This window comes from Vanessa tameamea, chromosome 4, assembly GCF_037043105.1.
Source record: "Vanessa tameamea isolate UH-Manoa-2023 chromosome 4, ilVanTame1 primary haplotype, whole genome shotgun sequence".
Taxonomy (NCBI): Eukaryota; Metazoa; Arthropoda; class Insecta; order Lepidoptera; family Nymphalidae; genus Vanessa; species Vanessa tameamea.
Genome location: NC_087312.1, coordinates 6,660,956 through 6,679,398, shown reverse-complemented (window position 1 = coordinate 6,679,398; position 18,443 = coordinate 6,660,956). Strand labels below are relative to the sequence as shown.

Here is an 18,443-nt window from a genome sequence, read left to right as displayed (position 1 = left end):
GTAGATAAATACAAAATATATGTATGCTCCTCATATCAAACAAATATTGCTTATTAAAAATTAAACAAAATTTTAATTAATTGTATTTTTATTATTCTGGTGGAATTTTACAAAAAGCTACATAAAACAAAAATAGCGGCCTTGTATCGTATGTTAGTCAAAAAATATTATTTCTATCCGGAAGTATTGGTATTAATCAATTTCTCATATTTATAGTGTAGATATATATAGTGTATATATATATATATATATATATATATATATATATATATATATATATATATATATATATATATATTACATATACCTTGACAGTTGACATTGACATTTAGCATGGTATTGCTTTTAACTTAACCTCTGTAAAACAATTTTAGCACATTAAACATAATTCATTCGAAATTGTGTGAATTAAAATTATAAAATGACCCTTGACTTTAGGGATTTTGACAAAGATTCTTCTGATGACAGCAGCAGTGACTTAGGAGAGGATTCAGATATAAATGATGATATGTCCTTAAGTGAAAGTGGTAATATGTCTTACATCAAAACATTATTGTTTGAACTAAGTATAAGTATTCTTCAATAATTCTTTGCTTAGTCTTTTTGTATGTAAGGAAATTGAATACGTATTTAACTATATTTGCAATAGTGAACAATATACATAATATGAGGCTTATTGTTTTTTATTTACTTAAATATTTTAATTATTTGATCATCAATCATTTGATAATCATTTGATGACAATTACCCTAATATACCTAGCTCACATTTTTAACTGTCATGGGCTTATTGCAGCCTTTTTATGCCGTATCAAAATGAATGACTATATAATTTTAAATATTATAGGAGGAGAGGATGAAGAAGATGCAGGGAACAATATTAATCAGGAAGAGAACCTTGATAATTGTGATGATGAAGATGAAGTTGTAAAAGCTATTAAAGCAGAAAAAACAAAACCACGAGATCATCCGCCAAGTATTAAATGTGAAGATTTCATAGTAGATATTTCATTTCATCCTAATAAAAATATTATAGGCTTGGCAAATATAGTTGGAGATGTCTTACTTTATGAGTATAATAATGATGAAACAAAACTTATCAACACACTAGAACTACACACAAAAGCTTGCAGGGATATTGAATTTGATGATGAAGGATTAATTATGTTTACTACAGCAAAAGTAAGTTTTGTATAAATACTATTGAAAGCTAGTAGACATTGTTTTGCATATATATATTCATTAAAGTTAATGTACTGCATATTCAAACCCAACTGAAACATGAAAAAAAATATATATCAACAGTACAGGTATCAAATACACATCACAGTACATTAATCAAAAATATTATTCCTGAGTCACAAACCTCTGCATGGATTTTTGTTTGACTAAGGTTAAAAATGCGATGAGCATATTATTGTATTTTATAAGTACAGAATTTTTTAGGATTTATAATTTTTCTTATAGGATAAAGCAATAATGGCAACAGATGTAGAAACTGGAAAATTAAAGCAATGTTTTGAAAATGCTCATGAAGAACCAATTTATAAATTAATATCTTTGGATAGTAATAAAATAGTTACAGGTAAAGTTTAAAACATTTTAGATTACTATGTTAAGTAATTAGAGCCAGCTTTTCTTTCCAAATAAAATAAATAAAAACAGCTTGATAATATTTATTATAACTATGTTTGAGTGTTTAAGTAGCTAAAAACTAGGCAAAGTAATAAAAAGCCTTTCAATAATTGACATATAAATCAAACTTATGAAAAAAATATTTTAAAGTTCTTGTATTAGGTACTTCTGATTACAAATACCTGTTAGCAGGGCTTAATTTAGGGTACCCTCAATGCCTCCATATGATACGAGTTCAAGATTCAATAGAGATTTTCAAAAAGAACATAATTTGAACAATTTTCATGTTATATATGTATAGATGTAGTAAAATACAAGGTGTCATGCATTTTAGACTTTTATTGATTACTGTTTTAAATATTACTGATTCAAAAAGAAGAAAAAAAAAGGTTATCTGTTAATAAATTATTTAAAAACATAACTTACGAATGAAGTTATTCATATTAATTTGTAAAACAATACACCTCCACTCCTCTAAATCTAGCCTCAGTCAGTTCCACAATAAGGTTTTTCTATAGCAAAATTCCAGAGATAAATTTAACTTTGCCGATACATAAATTCAAATTATTAATAAATAAAACATATTAATTAACACAAGATTATATAGATGACAAAAAAATGTGAAGCTAATACTTGTTGATTTTCAGGTAGGATATATTATATATATAATTGTATTCTTCCAACATAATTTATCTCAAATGTTGGATAATAGTAACTACTAAGTTTCTTGATGGTTCTTCTCGGTATAATCTACATTGCGGACCATTGTTAGCTTTGTTTAGTATAGTTCTGTAAAAGGTTTATTCAAAAGTGCTTGTAAAGCAGTCTTGAATAAAGTATATTTATATTTTTGCCATTTTGTAGTAATTCTACTATGTTAACAATAATGCATCTTCTCCTGTAATCATATTCAAGACATACTTAAATTCTTCATGAGATTTGTACTGCCTTGGTAGTCATTTATTATTATGAGTTTTTGTCATAATCAATGTCGCTTGCACTAAAATTTAAGTGCCTTTGCCTGCAATAATAGTCAATATACAGTCAATATTTTCATAAACTATTTATTTCTATATATATACTAACTTATTTCAATTATAGGTGATGATTGTGGCACAGTTAAGCTTTGGGATATGAGGAAACAAAATCCTATATTTAGCCTAAAAATTGGAGAAGATTATATTTCAGATATGATAACTAATGAAGCTCAAAAGTACTTAGTTTGCGCTGGTGGTGATGGTATGCTCACTTCTATTGATTTGAAAGGAAGGTAAGTTCCATTTATATGGCATGTTATGCATACATTTATTGAGATGATTACACTAATAATATTACCTAAATATTCAATTTTTAACTTAGTTCTGAAAGGCAAACTTTTTGTAACTCAAAATATCCATAGTTTTTTAAATAAAAACATTTTGATTGTCAAAATGATAATACTCTGTTACTCTGATATATTGTATTTTGTACTTAAACCACATACATAATATAAATTCAATAGACTAATGCCTAGTTCCTAAATTTCCTATTTTATTGTTCCTATATTTTAAAACTGTTATAATACATCTGTAACCTACTATAATTATAATTTTTTACTTGACATTATACTTTTTTATCGGGATATGTTTGAAATATGCTTCATAGATAGTTGTACGATATGTAATGAAAATAGTAAAATGATTTAAAAAACTACACGAAAACTGCTTAACATAATGAACCAATAATTATAGATGAATGAATATAATCTCAACAAATATAATTATTTCTAGTAAAATATACACATCATCGGAGCAGTATGAATCAGAGTTAACTTGCATGGGACTATTCCGTTCAGAGTCAAAGTTACTAGTGGGATCATCAGTGGGTAAATTTTACTTGTTTAACTGGAAAGAATTTGGATTACATAGTGATGAATATGTTGGACAGAAACATTCCATACAATGTATGATACCCATAACACAAAATATAGTTGTGTCGTCTGGAGAGGATGGGATTCTAAGAGCAGCACACATGTTTCCACAACGGCAATTAGGAATTGTAGGACAACATAGTTTACCAGTAGAAGCTCTTGATATTAGTCATGATGGCCAATATATTGCATCTTGCTCACACGATAATGATGTCAAATTTTGGAATATTGCTTACTTTGAATCAATTGATACTATGATTGATGTGAACCACAAACAAAATAAAAAGAAGGATATGATCAATAATTTGCCATCAAGTAATATAAAAAATGCTTCAGATTTTTTTTCTGGTTTAGCGTAATGTATATTTAATCTGTTGATTAATGTTGAATAAAATAAACAAAAAGTTTAAATGTTCTTGTCTTTTCACTAAAAATGATTTATAAATAGATTTATGATAAACTTGATTTATCAGTACCTATACATATATGTATAGGTACTGATAAATCAAGAGACTTCTTTTTTGTATGCCAAACTAAAAAAACTTCTAATCCCATTATATACTTATTATATAAGATTTATACCAGATAATGCAGCCCTAAGAATAACTTTTTTTGGAATACGTGGCAAATTAGCAGCAGTTTCAACTGATGAAAAGTGACTAACACCGTCCATAGACATCAGCAACACTTACTGGACTTAAGGAATGGGTACTGGGTAGGTTCGTTTATTGAAGGAGTGTTTGTGGCTTGTGGGAAGCAGAAAATGCCTTAAAAATCGATCGGTTTTGACGATTTTTGGACATCAACCTGAAACGGATTCTGACGCGATGTCCGTAAATGAAATACATAGGCTGAGAGTTATCCGAGCGTTGTTGCTGACTCTGTCGCCGATGTGGTACTTCAGGGTATGAAACTGTTCATTCCGTATTCTGCGGTCCCCATCGGTGGCAAGTCCCAGTCCTGGTTTGGTCGTTTCTGCAAAACGGCTTCACGCCGAAAATGGGAACGCTACCAAGACTGGGCTAACGCATCGGCGTCTCGTGATGTAAATACCACTGCATTCAGAAAGGAATATAACTGCCTCTAGGTCCTTCAAAAACGTGATTGCTAGGGCGAAGACGGAGCATTGGCAGAATTGGCGAGAGACTGGTGCGCCTCCCTTCAGGAACACGTGCGTTCTGGTCTCTCGCTAAGGCTGTCTTAGGGAATTTCTGTCAGCCCTCTTTTCCATCTTTGCACAGAGACGGTGAGTCATTGGCTCATACCGCGAAGGAGAAAGCTGATCTTTTAGGCTCTCTCTTCGCGGCGAACTCGACTCTAGATGACCGAGGAAAGTCACCACCAACAATCCCGCGGTGTGATACCACGATGCCGGAGGCTACATTCCGGCAAAGTGCAGTTCGTAAAGCACTTCTTTCCTTGGAAATTCATAAGTCGAGTGGACCCGATGGCATCCCTCCAATCGTGCTACGGACTTGTGCTCCCGAGTTGGCACCGGTCTTAACGCGTCTTTTCCGGCAATCCTATGCATTCGGCGTCGTCCCGAACTCCTGGAAGACTACTTTGGTGCATCCGATCCCTAAAAAGGGCAACCGCTTAGACCCGTCCAATTATAGGCCTATAGCCATCACCTCCAAGGTAATGGAGTCCATTATTAACTGCCAGCTTCTGCGGTACCTAGAGGAGTACCAGTTGATTAGCGACCGCCAGTACGGTTTCCGTCGGGGTCGCTCAGCCGGTGATCTTCTAGTTTACCTGACTCATAAATGGGCGGAAGCAGTTGAGAGCAAGGGGGAGGCATTAGCAGCCAGTCTGGACATAGCGAAGGCCTTCGATCGCGTGTGGCACAAAGCGCTTCTTTCGAAGCTTCCTTCATATGGGCTTCCCGGGAAATTACTCAATTGGATTACCAGTTTTTTGGCAGATCGGAGCATCAAGGTCGTTGTCGACGGTGCATGCTCCGACTTAAAATTCGTCAATGCTGGTGTTCCACAAGGCTGCGTTCTTTCACCCACTCTGTTTCTTCTGCATATCAATGACATGTTGCAAATCAGTAACATTCACTGCTATGCAGACGACAGCACCGTAGACACCTCATACACCGGCCGTGTTAATATTTCTCGGGAAAACGTCGAAGAAAACCGGAACAAACTTGTGTCTGAAATCGAGTCTTCGTTAAACAAAGTCTCGAACTGGGTTCGGCTAAACCTAGTCCATTTCAACCCCAAAAAGACGCAAGTTTGCGCGTTAACTGCTAAAAAAACACCATTTGTCGTATCTCCACGATTCGAGAACATTCCGTTAGCCGCCACAGCTAGTATCGGAATACTTGGCGTCGATGTTTCGAGCCTCGTTCAGTTCCGCGGTCAATTGGAAGGCAAAGCCAAATTGGCATCAAAAAAGCTCGGTGTGCTCAGCAAGGCAAGACAGTATTTCACGTCGGCCCATCGTCTAAGACTATACAAGGCGCAAATTCGGCCTCACATAGAATACTGCTCTCACCTCTGGGCGGGTGCTCCCCAGTACCAGCTCCTTCTATTTGACCATATCCAACGTAGAGCGGCTCGAATTATCGACGATCAAGCCTCCTCCGATCTGCTTGATCCTTTGGCTTTGCGTAGAGATGTTGGATCGCTCTGCATCTTCTACAGAATTTATCACGGGGAATGTTCCGAGGAATTGTTCGGATTAATCCCGGCTGCTGAATTTCACCGTCGGACATCTCGTCAAAATTCCAAATATCACCCGCACCACCTAGATGTCCGAAAATCCACAACAGCGCGATTTTTAAGACACTTTCTGCCTCGCACAACCACTCTGTGGAAGCTTTCGCCGGTGGTTTTTCCGAACCGATACGACTTAGAAACCTTCAAGAAAAGAGCGTACTCTTTCCTGAAAGGCCGGCAACGCACCTGCAAGCCCCCCGGTGTTGCAGATGTCCATGGGCGGTGGTAGTCACTTTCCTGATGGAAATGGTGAGCCTCCTGCTCGTTTGCCACCTCTAATATAAAAAAAAAAAAAAAGATTAATTCAAACAATTCATCAGAACATTCCCCATAAGGGTGCGGTAATTTGCTATTTTATTTTTATTAAATCCAATTTTTTTTTAAAGTTACTGTATGCTAAGCTTAGTATTCCGACAATATTTTTTTTTTCCAGTTTGCAGTTATTTATTATCTTTATTCCTTACTGTTCGTCATGTATGACAGTATCATTAGGTATAGGTAGCTAAACTGGTAGAGGAAACGTCCACTACCATCTATAATATGTAGGTAGTATTAAATATAATTCAGAGGATAATAATTAATTTTATCACATGACGATTGAGTATACTAAATAATTAATAATTATTAATTAACGCCCGGAAAACCCATATTTTAAATGTAAAATGTATGTGGTATGATTTCTATCGTACTTATAATTAATCCTAAACAATCACTTAAATTAACACTTAATAATGGAATGTACCAAAATTTTTTTAAATTTTAACAGATTGTTGGGTTCATAATCATTTCTCATTATTAAAAGTGTTATTTGATATCAGGTAGACCGATAGTAAATCGGTATTCGGTTATCTACCTATGTCGTACGTCCCTACGTATTGACAATTGTTTTTTTTTTTATAAACATAACCTGAAAAATATCTTATAGTTAATAAAAGTAAAAAAATACTTTATTTATTTGTAGATAATCAAATAATTGTTGGTCTGCTGCAAAAATAACAATATGTTTTTGTCATTCCTTAAGTGTTCAAAATGGATAAAATCATAATTATAATAACAATATTTTTTTCATTTAATATTCTTATCATTTTTGGTACGAAAATTGACGGATATGTTATTTATTGTCCGTGTATGGGTAAGTACATAAAATTTTTAAATTTCCCGTTTTATTTGTTTGTTATTAAGGCACAAGTTGAAATATATTAAAAATTAACCTCAAATACTTGGTAGTAGACTTTTGTACAAGCCCGTCTAAATAAGTACCACCACTCATCACATATTCTATCGCCATTCAGTATTTTTTTAAGTAAAAGGTGAGTGTGTATTTACTATTACTGCGTTAACTATGGTAGAAAGGTTTAAAAAATAAAATATAATTTGTATGATATTAATGCATTTATTTCATTAATTTTAGGTAGATTTGGAAATCAAGCTGACCATTTTTTAGGGGCATTAGCCTTTAGTAAAGGAATAAATAGAACACTTGTATTGCCGCCATGGGTTGAATATAGATATGGGGAAATCAGATCAATTCAAGTTCCCTTTGATGCATACTTTAATGTTGATTCTTTCAAAAACTATCATCAAGTAGTAACAATGGAATACTTCATGAGAAATATCGCTCATGATGTATGGCCCCCACAAGAAAGAATCTCATTTTGTTATACACAAAGAATTGGAGAAATACAAAACAGCTGTAATGCAAAATCTGGAAACCCTTTTGGTCCATTTTGGGACACTTTTCATATCGACTTTGTAAAATCAGAATTTTATGGACCTCTTAATTATGATGCCCATAATGTTAACATGATGGAATTATGGAAAAAAACATATCCCCCTACTGAGTGGCCAGTATTAGCATTCACAGGTTTGTTTTTTTGGGTTGCCATTTGATAATTATTATAAATGCATACAATGCAATACTTATATTGAATGAATTGTATTATTGATATTGAAAATTTAAAACAAATTTCAGGTGCTCCAGCAAGTTTTCCAGTTCAGTCAGAAAATGTTTATTTACAACAATATGTTACTTGGAATGAGGACATTATTAATAAAACAAAACTTTTTATTAAAAACAACATGAGCGGTGGAGGTTTTCTGGGAATACATCTGAGAAATGGACAAGATTGGGTGAAAGCTTGCCAACATGTAACAGACAGTCCCAAGCTGTTTTCAGCACCACAATGTGTTGGATATAAAAATGAAAGAGGAAAATTAACAGCTTCAATGTGCCTTCCACAAAAAAGTGAAATAATCAAGTAAGTTTGAGTTGGTATAATATAATAAATATTATAAATATTTTAAATTAAAGAAATTATACTTACAATCAGAAAGAAAAATTAAAGATTAAACTTCCTTACTACATTGAGTGTGTTTAATGTCACATGTATATAAACTTCTCACTAATCAATATTTTCTTGTTTTCAGACAAGTTAAAAGAGCACTAAAAAAGTACAAGGATATAAAACATGTTTTTGTTGCATCAGATTCTAATCACATGGGAGAAGATTTTGAAAATGCTCTTAAATATATAGATGTCACTGTACATAGATTAAAACCAAGTAATCCTCATCTCGACTTGGCCATCTTAGGTCAAGCCAATTACTTTATTGGGAACTGTGTTTCATCATTCACAGCATTTGTCAAGAGAGAAAGAGATGTTAAAGGATTGCCTTCAGAGTTTTGGTCCTTTCCCGATAGAAAAAAATCTAAACATGAAGAGCTTTAAAAAATGAACTCAATTTTATTTTAAAACTGTTAGAAGTATTTAATAATCAGTTGATTGGTTATAATAATCTGAATGATTTCGACTGTTCAATTTTAAATTCATAAGTATTATTTAAATAAAACTATTTTATAAGAAAGTGTTACAATAATCTTTGATGATATTTTTCTATAAGATAAATAAAGACTGCAAAAAAAAGAATCTCTTTTTCTTCATCTTTGTGTAATTAGACAAATTTCTTCAATTTAATATTACTTAAGTGCAATTAGTGCAAATAGCAATAACCTAGTAACTTGCAACCTATAATTTTTGCTTTTGATAATGGTCACCAAATTCACATGTTAACAGTTTATAAACTACCATTAATTTTTTAAATTAAAATAAGAGGAATTTTCAAGAAAACAAAGTTATTGCTCCCCTTTTTAAGACAAAACTGTTCTGATTCAGACAAAATTATTTATGTAGATTCATTGTCACAGTTCAAATGCTCTGCATTTTCGAAAATTAACTTTGTATGGCCATTATTGCATGATAAAAATTTTAGGTAAATAATTTAATGCAGAAAATAATAACTCAAACAGTTATTTAAAAATTTATTTAAGCTTTTACAGCATACACTCTAGGTGGAAATAGAGACTTCTTTCGGATCTCTTTTTGAGTCTTGATTTTTGCCTCATGCTTAGTAAGAGCCTTGCGCATGGCACGAGTCTTCTTGGGTCTCAAATCAAGAGGCTTGTACTTTTTGTTTTTGTAATGATTTCTTAAATTAACTTTCATTTTTTGATGGTAGACAATGTAGACACGTGCTATGGCTTTCCTGACAACACGTCTGGAACAAAAAAGGAAAACTTATTGATGGTTACATTAAATTTTATAAGCTTATGTTATTAAACAAATTTTTAAATAACAAATAAATATAAGAATATAATATTTTGAAGAATTTTGTAGTAAGCAAAAATCCGGAATGAATCGAGTTGATAAAATACAATATTTTATAAGAGACATTGTTAAGTGTTTTCATAAAATACTAAAAGTACACCTAGTGCAGTGAGCAAAAAAAACAAAGCATAATATTTGAATATCAATAATTATTTGACTGCTTTTTTTTAAATTTATGATTTCAGTTAGTTCTGATTGTCTTAGCAACTTATCAGTTAGAAAATAAGATTTCTCTTTATAAGGTAATCAATACATTGATATGCTTTAGTAAATGGGCATTAATAAACAAATAAAAAAAATGTCCAATATAATAACTTTCTACAAGATTATTGCAATATGAAATAAAACGAGAATGAAATGTAAGCCGTGACACATATATCTAAGCTGAATCCAATATAATAATTTAATCACAATTTAAAGTTTTGACTTCTCACTATATTTAAGTACTTCTTGTTTTGATAGCAATTTATTTGTATTTGTTATTTTATAATTTAAGTAAAATTTCATATTATTAAATAAGCTAATCATTTATAAAATTGCTACAATTATACATACATTTATAAATATATACTCACATTTTAGATAGCTTTGAAGCAACTCCTCCAGTTACTTTAGCTACTCGGAGATTAGTTAACTCCGTTTTTAACTCTTCAAGTTGCTTGAAGAGTTCTTTTTTGTCTTTGGTGCGTAATTCTGAGCACTTAACCTTCCCCTGTTAAATTTTGATGGTTATAAATTAAAAATCACACAAATTTCATTTTACGTGTACTTAGAACTAAACAATAAACGTTGTTTTTCTATTTCATTATTTGTTTGATGGAAATTATATAAAACTGTATCAATAAATACTGTTATCATGAGGAATGTTTTAGGAAATAATTTACCATTGTTAACTTGAAAAAACTAAAAATCAACACATCAAAATATTTATACAATAATACTTAATAGTTATTTCAAATTTAAATTAAACATTCTCATTTGATGTGTATAATGTATTTAGATATTTTTAAAAAAATATATTACACACCATTTTCAAAACACCTTCTTGTCACCACCTAAACTGACATAAAGACAGATAATATTAGTGTTGCAAGCCTGCAAGCAAAAATTCTGTAGTAGGTTGCAAGCTTAAACGAAATTATTAAAAACATAATAATTATTTTAATAAATATAAATTAAAGATTAAAAAAAAAATGTTGTTGTATGAGTAAGTAAAAGTAATTGTCGTTTAATTAAGTTAATACATAATACGAACGAAAAACGGAATGCTATAGCTAGCTTCAAATGATAATGAATACGAAAAAGCAATGATTTTTTATTTATTAGGTATTTTTAGCAATAAATCATTTATAAAAAACTAATATTAACTAGTAGTACTATTATGTAATTTTTTTAGCAATTGTATAATATAGGACAAATAAAGGCACGATGTGACTATTTAGAGAGTAGTGTAGTAGTTAATGATTTGAAACGTAAACCTCACTGGCCACGGTACTTTATTATACGAAAATAATTGAAAGTCTTTATTTCGACACCTTTGGACGGCTTTTCCAATATGGGTATAATATTGGTAGAAAAAGAGACACTGGTTTGACATTGTAGACTTGTCTCAGCTCAATGCTTAATGCAAATATTTGCAATCATTGCCTATATATTGGAGTTCTTTTTAAAGAATAGGTACCCAAAATATTGACTTACAGTTAATGTCAATTTGACAGATATTTATTGAAAATATAAATAGCTAGAATGTTGTTTTATTGATGTAGGCACATGCGATAGGAGTTGTGGTTTTTAAATTTAAATGAAGTAAACATTTGGAAGAAAATAAAGGTTCATTTCAAAGATCCAAAACAAAATTGAACGTTGTAATTGTTTGTGCTGCCTATGCGTTATTTTAATAAAGTTACAATGGTGGCACGTTTTTGTATTTAACGTTATTCATTGATAACAAAGAAAATAATTATGACCGAAAAAAATATTAACTACAAAAAAGCTTCAGAATATTGGGCAGATATTCCAGCAACATTAGATGGAGTGCTTGGAGGTTTTGGTTATATATCAGATATAGATATTGAGGGTTCAACTCTATTTTTGAAATCAATTTTAGCATTAGAAAATGCACCTAAACCTGGATTAGCACTTGATTGCGGTGCTGGTATAGGTAGAATAACTAAGCATCTACTAGCACCCCTCTTTGAAAGAGTTGATGTTATTGAACCCGATGAAAAGTTTATTAATGCCATTTCAAGTTATGTTGGAGAAAATAAAATTAAAATAGGCAGTTTATATCAAACAAGCTTACAAAAATTTGTACCAGAGAGAAAATATGATATTATTTGGAATCAATGGGTTTTAGGTTACTTAACAGATATCGATTTGATTGCATATCTCACATGCTGCAGGTAAATTAATTCAAGTAAATACTGTAAAGTCGACATGCCATTATTCATAAACACAAAATTAGATATTATTGTTTATCCTTACTTATGTTGAATCTGGTCATTTTTAATTTTTATATGCTTTTGTACTAGTAAAGTAATTGTTTAAATGCTATTATAACTTGTTTCAGAGATGCCCTTTCAAAGAATGGAGTTCTTATTGTTAAAGAAAATGTCACTTCATCGGGAAAAATAGAGATTGATGAAACAGATTCATCAGTCACAAGACCCCTTAAGCAATATTTAAAAATATTTAAACTAGCCAAACTGAAAAGGATAAAACAGAGTAAACAAACCAACTTTCCTACGGGGATTTTCCCAGTTTACATGTTTGCATTACTCCCTGTTGACCCTGATGAATCTTAACATTGGTTTATGTTATAATATACAATATTTAATTAAATGTATGCCTTTTAAATCCCGAAAATTTATGTAAATAGTGCCACACCCACAACAGCACCAACCTAAAGTAACAACCTGCCAATGTGCCTCTACTCAACTAATACTTCCTATGATTTTGAGGAGCATATTTTTGAAGCATATTCCACCATGCTGCTCCACTGTCAGTTAATAGATACAGTTATGGCAGACTTTCACCTGATACATGCAGGTTATCTCATGAAGGTTTCCTTACAAACCTGCACTTGTTCTAATCACTGGGCTATTTAGCCTTTTTTTTCACACAGTATTTCCTGGGTGGGGAAAACGCGTTATGTGGAATTCCTACCCACTAAAACCCACTGTAATGGCCATACTCGGCACGGATTGGAGTGGCTGCGGGATCATGTCAATATAACGCATCCGTGACCCCTCCCGTGCAGTGTTCCGTTCGTGGCTCGTAGAAGTTCTCCTCAGGGAAAACGACCCGTGGCATAACCGCCGCGTCAGTCGTAGCCGTGGCTGACGAGCAAGCTCAAGTCGGCTCCGTTGCCCAGGAGATGACTGACCTGCACCCAAGTGGCTATTTAGCCTATTGCAACCTTATATAAATGAATAAAAATTAAATGTTGGCAGCACAAAGTTTAACATGCAGTACTCCGACCTACATGAGGTATCAATTTTTGTGTGATATTAAAATATATGATTCACATTTTATACATTAATATTATAAACATCATTCCTACATATTTGAATATTCTCGTAAGGTATATATTTTTATTTTCAATGATACCATTAAAACAAGATGTAGGTACAAAATTTGATTCATTACATTCATTCACCAATTTCGTAATAAATTAATATGAACAGTCAGTAAATTGTCTTAAATTTAATCTAAAACTGCATATTGCTTTCCGTCTGGTTCCTTGTAGTAGAAACACATGTGCAGGAAGTTTAAAAATTATAAATTCCATACAGTATATCAGTTTACATATATATGTATATTATACATTATTCAAAACTGCCTACTACATATAAGACCCTTATATCAAGGACAGAAACGAGAAAGGTTCGTTACAGTTAAGCTAGTTACAATCAATTTTGAGATCTCCCATTCAGTTAGACAAAAAATAATAATTATACTTACATGTAATGATAGAGAACCTTCTTAAAGATATGTAGCGCGACTGTGGGTAATTTTTCTGTTCGAGTGAATTTTGATCTCGAGCCGTTTATAAACATGTATTCTAATACAAAGTAGTAGTTAGTATATTCACACTTCCCCTCTTCAATATTTTTTAAATATACTTTACTCTTTCTCGAATCTTTTTTTTTTAGTTAGATAACGGTCGTAAATCCGGAATATTTATTTATTGAAACGCACAGTTAATAATTACTACATTTGACATTATTTTAAATGAATTATTACTTTTGAGTATTTTTAGTATAGCAGTATCCCATCATCGTGGTCGTTCTGCTTAATTCTAGTCAAGCCAGGTACGGGCATCGAGGTTTCCTTGCCCAGGCCGGGCATCTCCTCAAGCAAACAGTATGCATAAATTTGTATTCAGATTGTATGCATTGAATTGCTCTACCGTGGGCGCCAGTGTCAATTATCACGGTCACGCAGGTTGTCTGCTAAAATAATTGTTTTTTATGACTCAAATTGTTTTGCTCTAACATAAGTCTTCGGAATGCTACACCTGTAACCAAGCTAGTATTCATAAAAGACAACATTTACCGAGGTTTTTAAGTTTATAGCAATATCATGAATACAATACCATCACACCAAGAGACTCTATAATATTAATAAAACGTAATAAAACGACATGGGTACCAATATTATATTCTTTATGGCTTAATGTATACTTCATTACAAAATAAATAAAGTATTATACGAAAAAATAAATAATGGAAAAACTGACCTATTAACAAAAATCGCTGTCACAATAGAAACAGTAATGGGTAATTAGATACTAATAATACAAAAACATTCTGCTTAACTATCAAATTTTTACTATAAAAGTTAATTCGTTATTTTCTATTCATGCATCATAACGACGAATAGGAGATGTATCTACGTTGTAATTATTTATTTTTATATAGTTTCGTATGTATTCTCGATCACTGTCCGATAATATGGACCAACTTTCTAATTCAACTAATATTTCTAAGTTCATACAACTCTGTATTATTCTTTCTATAGACAACATAGTTAAAAAATCTGATTGCATTATGCGTAACTCTTTTAAGTATATTAGTGGGTTTTTATCTAATAACTTTACTACAAATTCATCAGTCAATTGAGTAGCTGTCCCTATTTGAATGAATTCTACGTTTATACAATTAGTCAACAAAAACATCAATTGTTCATCTGTAAAACTCGATACACAAGTTAATTTTTTTATGTTTCTAAACGGTAAAATTTCCAATTTTTTTGTAAATAGAGAAGTATGTTGAATTAAAGTGCAATTATAGAAAGTCAAAGTCTCAAGTAAAGGGCACATCTGACTTATATACATAAGAGCATTCAAATCAATTTGATCTACGTGTTCAAGATGTAACTTTAATAAATTACATCCTTTAACTTGAAGCACTTGTTTTATTTGATCGGCATAAAAATCGCATGATAAGAGCTTTAAATCATACAAATCTTTTAAACTTATTAATACCATTAAATCACTTTGTAAAGTATTATGAAAAACAGTCATTACACTAATATAAGGACACATTTGTACAGCTAATTGTAAGTGATGACTTGTAGCATATTTACTAACGTAAATTTTTAGATTAAGCGGACAAGTTTCAGGACAGTTAATGTGGATAAATTCTAGTACTTTACCAATTTCATCACAGCGGCCTATGTCTTCTAAATGTTGACAATTAATCAGCAAGTTTACATATCCCTCCCATGTAACAAATGTGTGATACAACTGAATGCTCTTTAAAGATTTTAACTTACTTATTATATTGATACTCTCGTTTGTGATGCATTTTGAACAAGACAGGTCTAATTTCTTTATTTTAGTGCAGTTTTCTACTATACATTTTAATATATTATCTGTACAGTCATAATTTATAAATAAATATTTAAGACAATGAAGTTGCTTTAAGGCCCGGATAATAGATTCCTCCATATCTGCAGTTTTCCAGCCACCAGAAAGAGAACCCAAATTTAAGTAAACAAGTCCAGACAACATATTTAGCTTTGAGTAGAAAACAGAACGCATCATTTTTGGTATTGTATCAATAGAAACGTATGTAACATTTTTCGTAAATAACACCTCAGTCATTTTTACAATTACATTCATTTGACTGACGAATTTTCCCATTGACCCCCGAAATCCCAACGAATGTTTCATTCTTTCTGAAAGTTCAGACAGAGCTTTAATAGCTTCATTTGCTAATTTGTCGTAAAGCATCCATGGGACATAAAAATCTAAATAGCGACGTATATTTTCGATTTTTTGGTTTAATGTAGTTTGAGCTGTGTTCGGATTTTGCTGTGCCAGTAAAGCAATTGGATTCATATTTGTTTCCGCTTGGTTTGCTATCCACTCTCCAAGTTTTATTAATGCCAGACATTCTAGTTGTTTCGGTTCTTTGTATCGCGTCATGATGAAACTACAATCACAAAATTTTATCGTTTTGAAATTGAAAAAACAAGAATTTTATTTTTAAAAATTCACTTAATTTATTCACATAATAAAATTAGCGACAAATTTAATTAATATTTCAAATTATTTAAATTTATAAAAAAATTACCACTGTACAGAAATTCAATCAATATTCTTGCAAGTTACCTTTGAAATTCCTTCCGAACTGTAATGCGCAGAAATTGAAACAATTCTCCGATATATATTTAACTATTCCTATGTTTACATAAGTTTATAAAAATAAATCGATAACAATTGATAATTATGACTTTTAATTCACTAAAACTGGTCACAATACTTCATTCCCCGTAGTTTAATGCTTTATATTGAAATTCAATTTTGCCAATGGACACACGAAAAATATAAAACGAACGCATAGACCGAATAACACAATATGTAACATGTCTATTTTTATCCCGGGCTTGAATTTTGATACTATAGCTGCAGTGATGTTACTATCGTTGCATTATAAATTCGCTTGAAACAGTTAGATTTAAAATAAATAAAGTGTAAAGAAAACACTGTTTAAAAAAACAATTTGATAGAATTTTTGCATACGGCAAGATGATGAATTTTTTTTACAAAATATAATATTTTGAATTTCATAATACAACCGGCCTTAAATGTTGTAGGTATAACATAGTAGTTACCTATATCTAGTACACAATGAAGTAAGCACGACCTTCAAGGAATCTGTCCGATTCCAGCCGCAGCGACCATTTTTTATAAGGAGACCAGCTAGGGCCGGAATTATATCCGTTCTATCATAAAGAAAAAAAAGAACACATTCACATAGTACCTACTTTTTCATAACATTTTAAATTTTTCATGTTCCAAAATTATTAGGTAAACAATAAAAAATAACTCATTCATAGTATCATTTCATAGTATTGTCCCAGGGATTCAATACGGCCTGAGACTAGACCATGAGAAATTATTTATAAATGTAAATAATTATGTATAAGTGTATTACACTTATACATAATTATTGTTTGTGCAAACACAGGTGAGCTCTCCATTCCCTATTCTTATATCACGGAGCGGTAAGACAAATCTGCTTTATTTCAAATAAAACTGCTACATTCTTAATTTCAGGGAGACTCGGGTTTGATTATATGAAGGGCCGTACAAACTAGAAGTCGAACGCGGTATTATAAAAAACATTAAAGTCAGAGTGCCAATTTTAAATGTGACTCCTCGTATTTTAAGCGGAAAATTAAATTGAATAACTTTTTCTTAAGATTGTCTTTATGTATAGCATGCGTCCAACTACGACGTTAAAGTTACAATTTTCGAGATATAGCTAGTTGAGATTTGATTTGATTGACATTTATCAGAAAGATATTGGTAAAAAAATATGTGACCATACTCCTATTTTGTATAATGCAATAATTAAGCGGAGAGAGACGGATCTACCAATGATGGCTTTTTGGGCTTCAGCCCAGGGCCACGTGGATAGAAGGGGGCCCCAGCTAAGTCAAGTCAAAGTAAAAAAGAAACAATAATGAGAAAGAATCCATAACTTTATTAAATTAAACAGATCGTATGGTTTGCAGCCCTGCAAGTCCTGCAATTAAGGAAAGCCATTAAATTAATTTAATTCAAGTCTACGTTCAGATATGTCTTAGGTGGGCCCCTAAGTAGTGTTAGCCCAGGAGTCCGGCCCTGGTTAGTAGTAAACAATATAGCTAAGCTATTAGAAAATCGCGTGCCATGCGTAAATCTAAGGTTTGTTTATCGTTATTCCTTCATCGAGTAGAAAATACTATCCATACGGTATTCCAACCATTAAAGTATGTACGCAAAAACATAAACGATTTTCCCAGAAATTGTGACGTACATTTTATTAACACTAGGAACAGGAATAAACTTGTTACTCCAAGTACCCGATTACACAGGGTTAGTAACTCTTTTTTGGGGCAATGTATACGTTTTTACAACAGGATCCCAGAAAACGTTCAAAATTATTCAATTATAAAATTCAAAAGAATCGTTAAAGAGCGTTTGTGTGCTAAAGGATATTACAACACTAATGACT

The 18,443-nt window shown here is 31.7% G+C and overlaps 5 protein-coding genes across 7 annotated transcripts; 3 read left to right on the top strand and 2 right to left on the bottom strand.

Moving 5' to 3' along the window:
- The first annotated feature begins 308 nt into the window (after positions 1 to 308).
- Positions 309 to 3,923, top strand: LOC113394598 (WD repeat-containing protein 55 homolog). 2 transcript variants are annotated; one of them, XM_026631983.2, is made up of 5 exons: positions 309 to 527; positions 847 to 1,181; positions 1,467 to 1,584; positions 2,736 to 2,904; positions 3,404 to 3,922. In XM_026631983.2, exons 1-5 carry the CDS (start codon positions 422 to 424, stop codon positions 3,900 to 3,902), a joined length of 1,227 nt encoding a protein of 408 aa, XP_026487768.1. In that variant the 5' UTR covers positions 309 to 421; the 3' UTR covers positions 3,903 to 3,922. The 2 variants fall into 2 exon arrangements, with proteins under 2 accessions (XP_026487768.1, XP_064076417.1); XM_064220347.1 differs by having other exon boundaries at positions 310 to 524; positions 3,404 to 3,923.
- A 3,240-nt stretch (positions 3,924 to 7,163) lies between these two features.
- Positions 7,164 to 9,062, top strand: LOC113394600 (GDP-fucose protein O-fucosyltransferase 1). The gene is made up of 4 exons (XM_026631987.2): positions 7,164 to 7,401; positions 7,681 to 8,133; positions 8,242 to 8,527; positions 8,697 to 9,062. The coding sequence occupies exons 1-4, from the start codon at positions 7,299 to 7,301 to the stop codon at positions 8,995 to 8,997; spliced, it is 1,143 nt and encodes a 380-aa protein (XP_026487772.1). The 5' UTR covers positions 7,164 to 7,298; the 3' UTR covers positions 8,998 to 9,062.
- Positions 9,063 to 9,574: 512 nt separating this feature from the next.
- Positions 9,575 to 11,047, bottom strand: LOC113394618 (large ribosomal subunit protein uL29). 2 transcript variants are annotated; one of them, XM_026632011.2, is made up of 3 exons: positions 10,961 to 11,047; positions 10,509 to 10,645; positions 9,575 to 9,823 (listed from the first exon to the last, which is right to left on the bottom strand). In XM_026632011.2, exons 1-3 carry the CDS (start codon positions 10,961 to 10,963, stop codon positions 9,592 to 9,594), a joined length of 372 nt encoding a protein of 123 aa, XP_026487796.1. In that variant the 5' UTR covers positions 10,964 to 11,047; the 3' UTR covers positions 9,575 to 9,591. The 2 variants fall into 2 exon arrangements, with proteins under 2 accessions (XP_026487796.1, XP_064076718.1); XM_064220648.1 differs by lacking the exon at positions 10,961 to 11,047 and adding an exon at positions 10,818 to 10,839.
- Positions 11,048 to 11,701: 654 nt separating this feature from the next.
- LOC113394609 (alpha N-terminal protein methyltransferase 1-like) lies at positions 11,702 to 12,774 on the top strand. The gene is made up of 2 exons (XM_026632001.2): positions 11,702 to 12,335; positions 12,503 to 12,774. The coding sequence occupies exons 1-2, from the start codon at positions 11,896 to 11,898 to the stop codon at positions 12,735 to 12,737; spliced, it is 675 nt and encodes a 224-aa protein (XP_026487786.1). The 5' UTR covers positions 11,702 to 11,895; the 3' UTR covers positions 12,738 to 12,774.
- A 1,809-nt stretch (positions 12,775 to 14,583) lies between these two features.
- Positions 14,584 to 16,850, bottom strand: LOC113394590 (uncharacterized). The gene is made up of 2 exons (XM_064220687.1): positions 16,553 to 16,850; positions 14,584 to 16,373 (listed from the first exon to the last, which is right to left on the bottom strand). The coding sequence occupies exon 2, from the start codon at positions 16,364 to 16,366 to the stop codon at positions 14,795 to 14,797; it is 1,572 nt and encodes a 523-aa protein (XP_064076757.1). The 5' UTR covers positions 16,367 to 16,373; positions 16,553 to 16,850; the 3' UTR covers positions 14,584 to 14,794.
- Between the last annotated feature and the right edge of the window lie 1,593 nt (positions 16,851 to 18,443).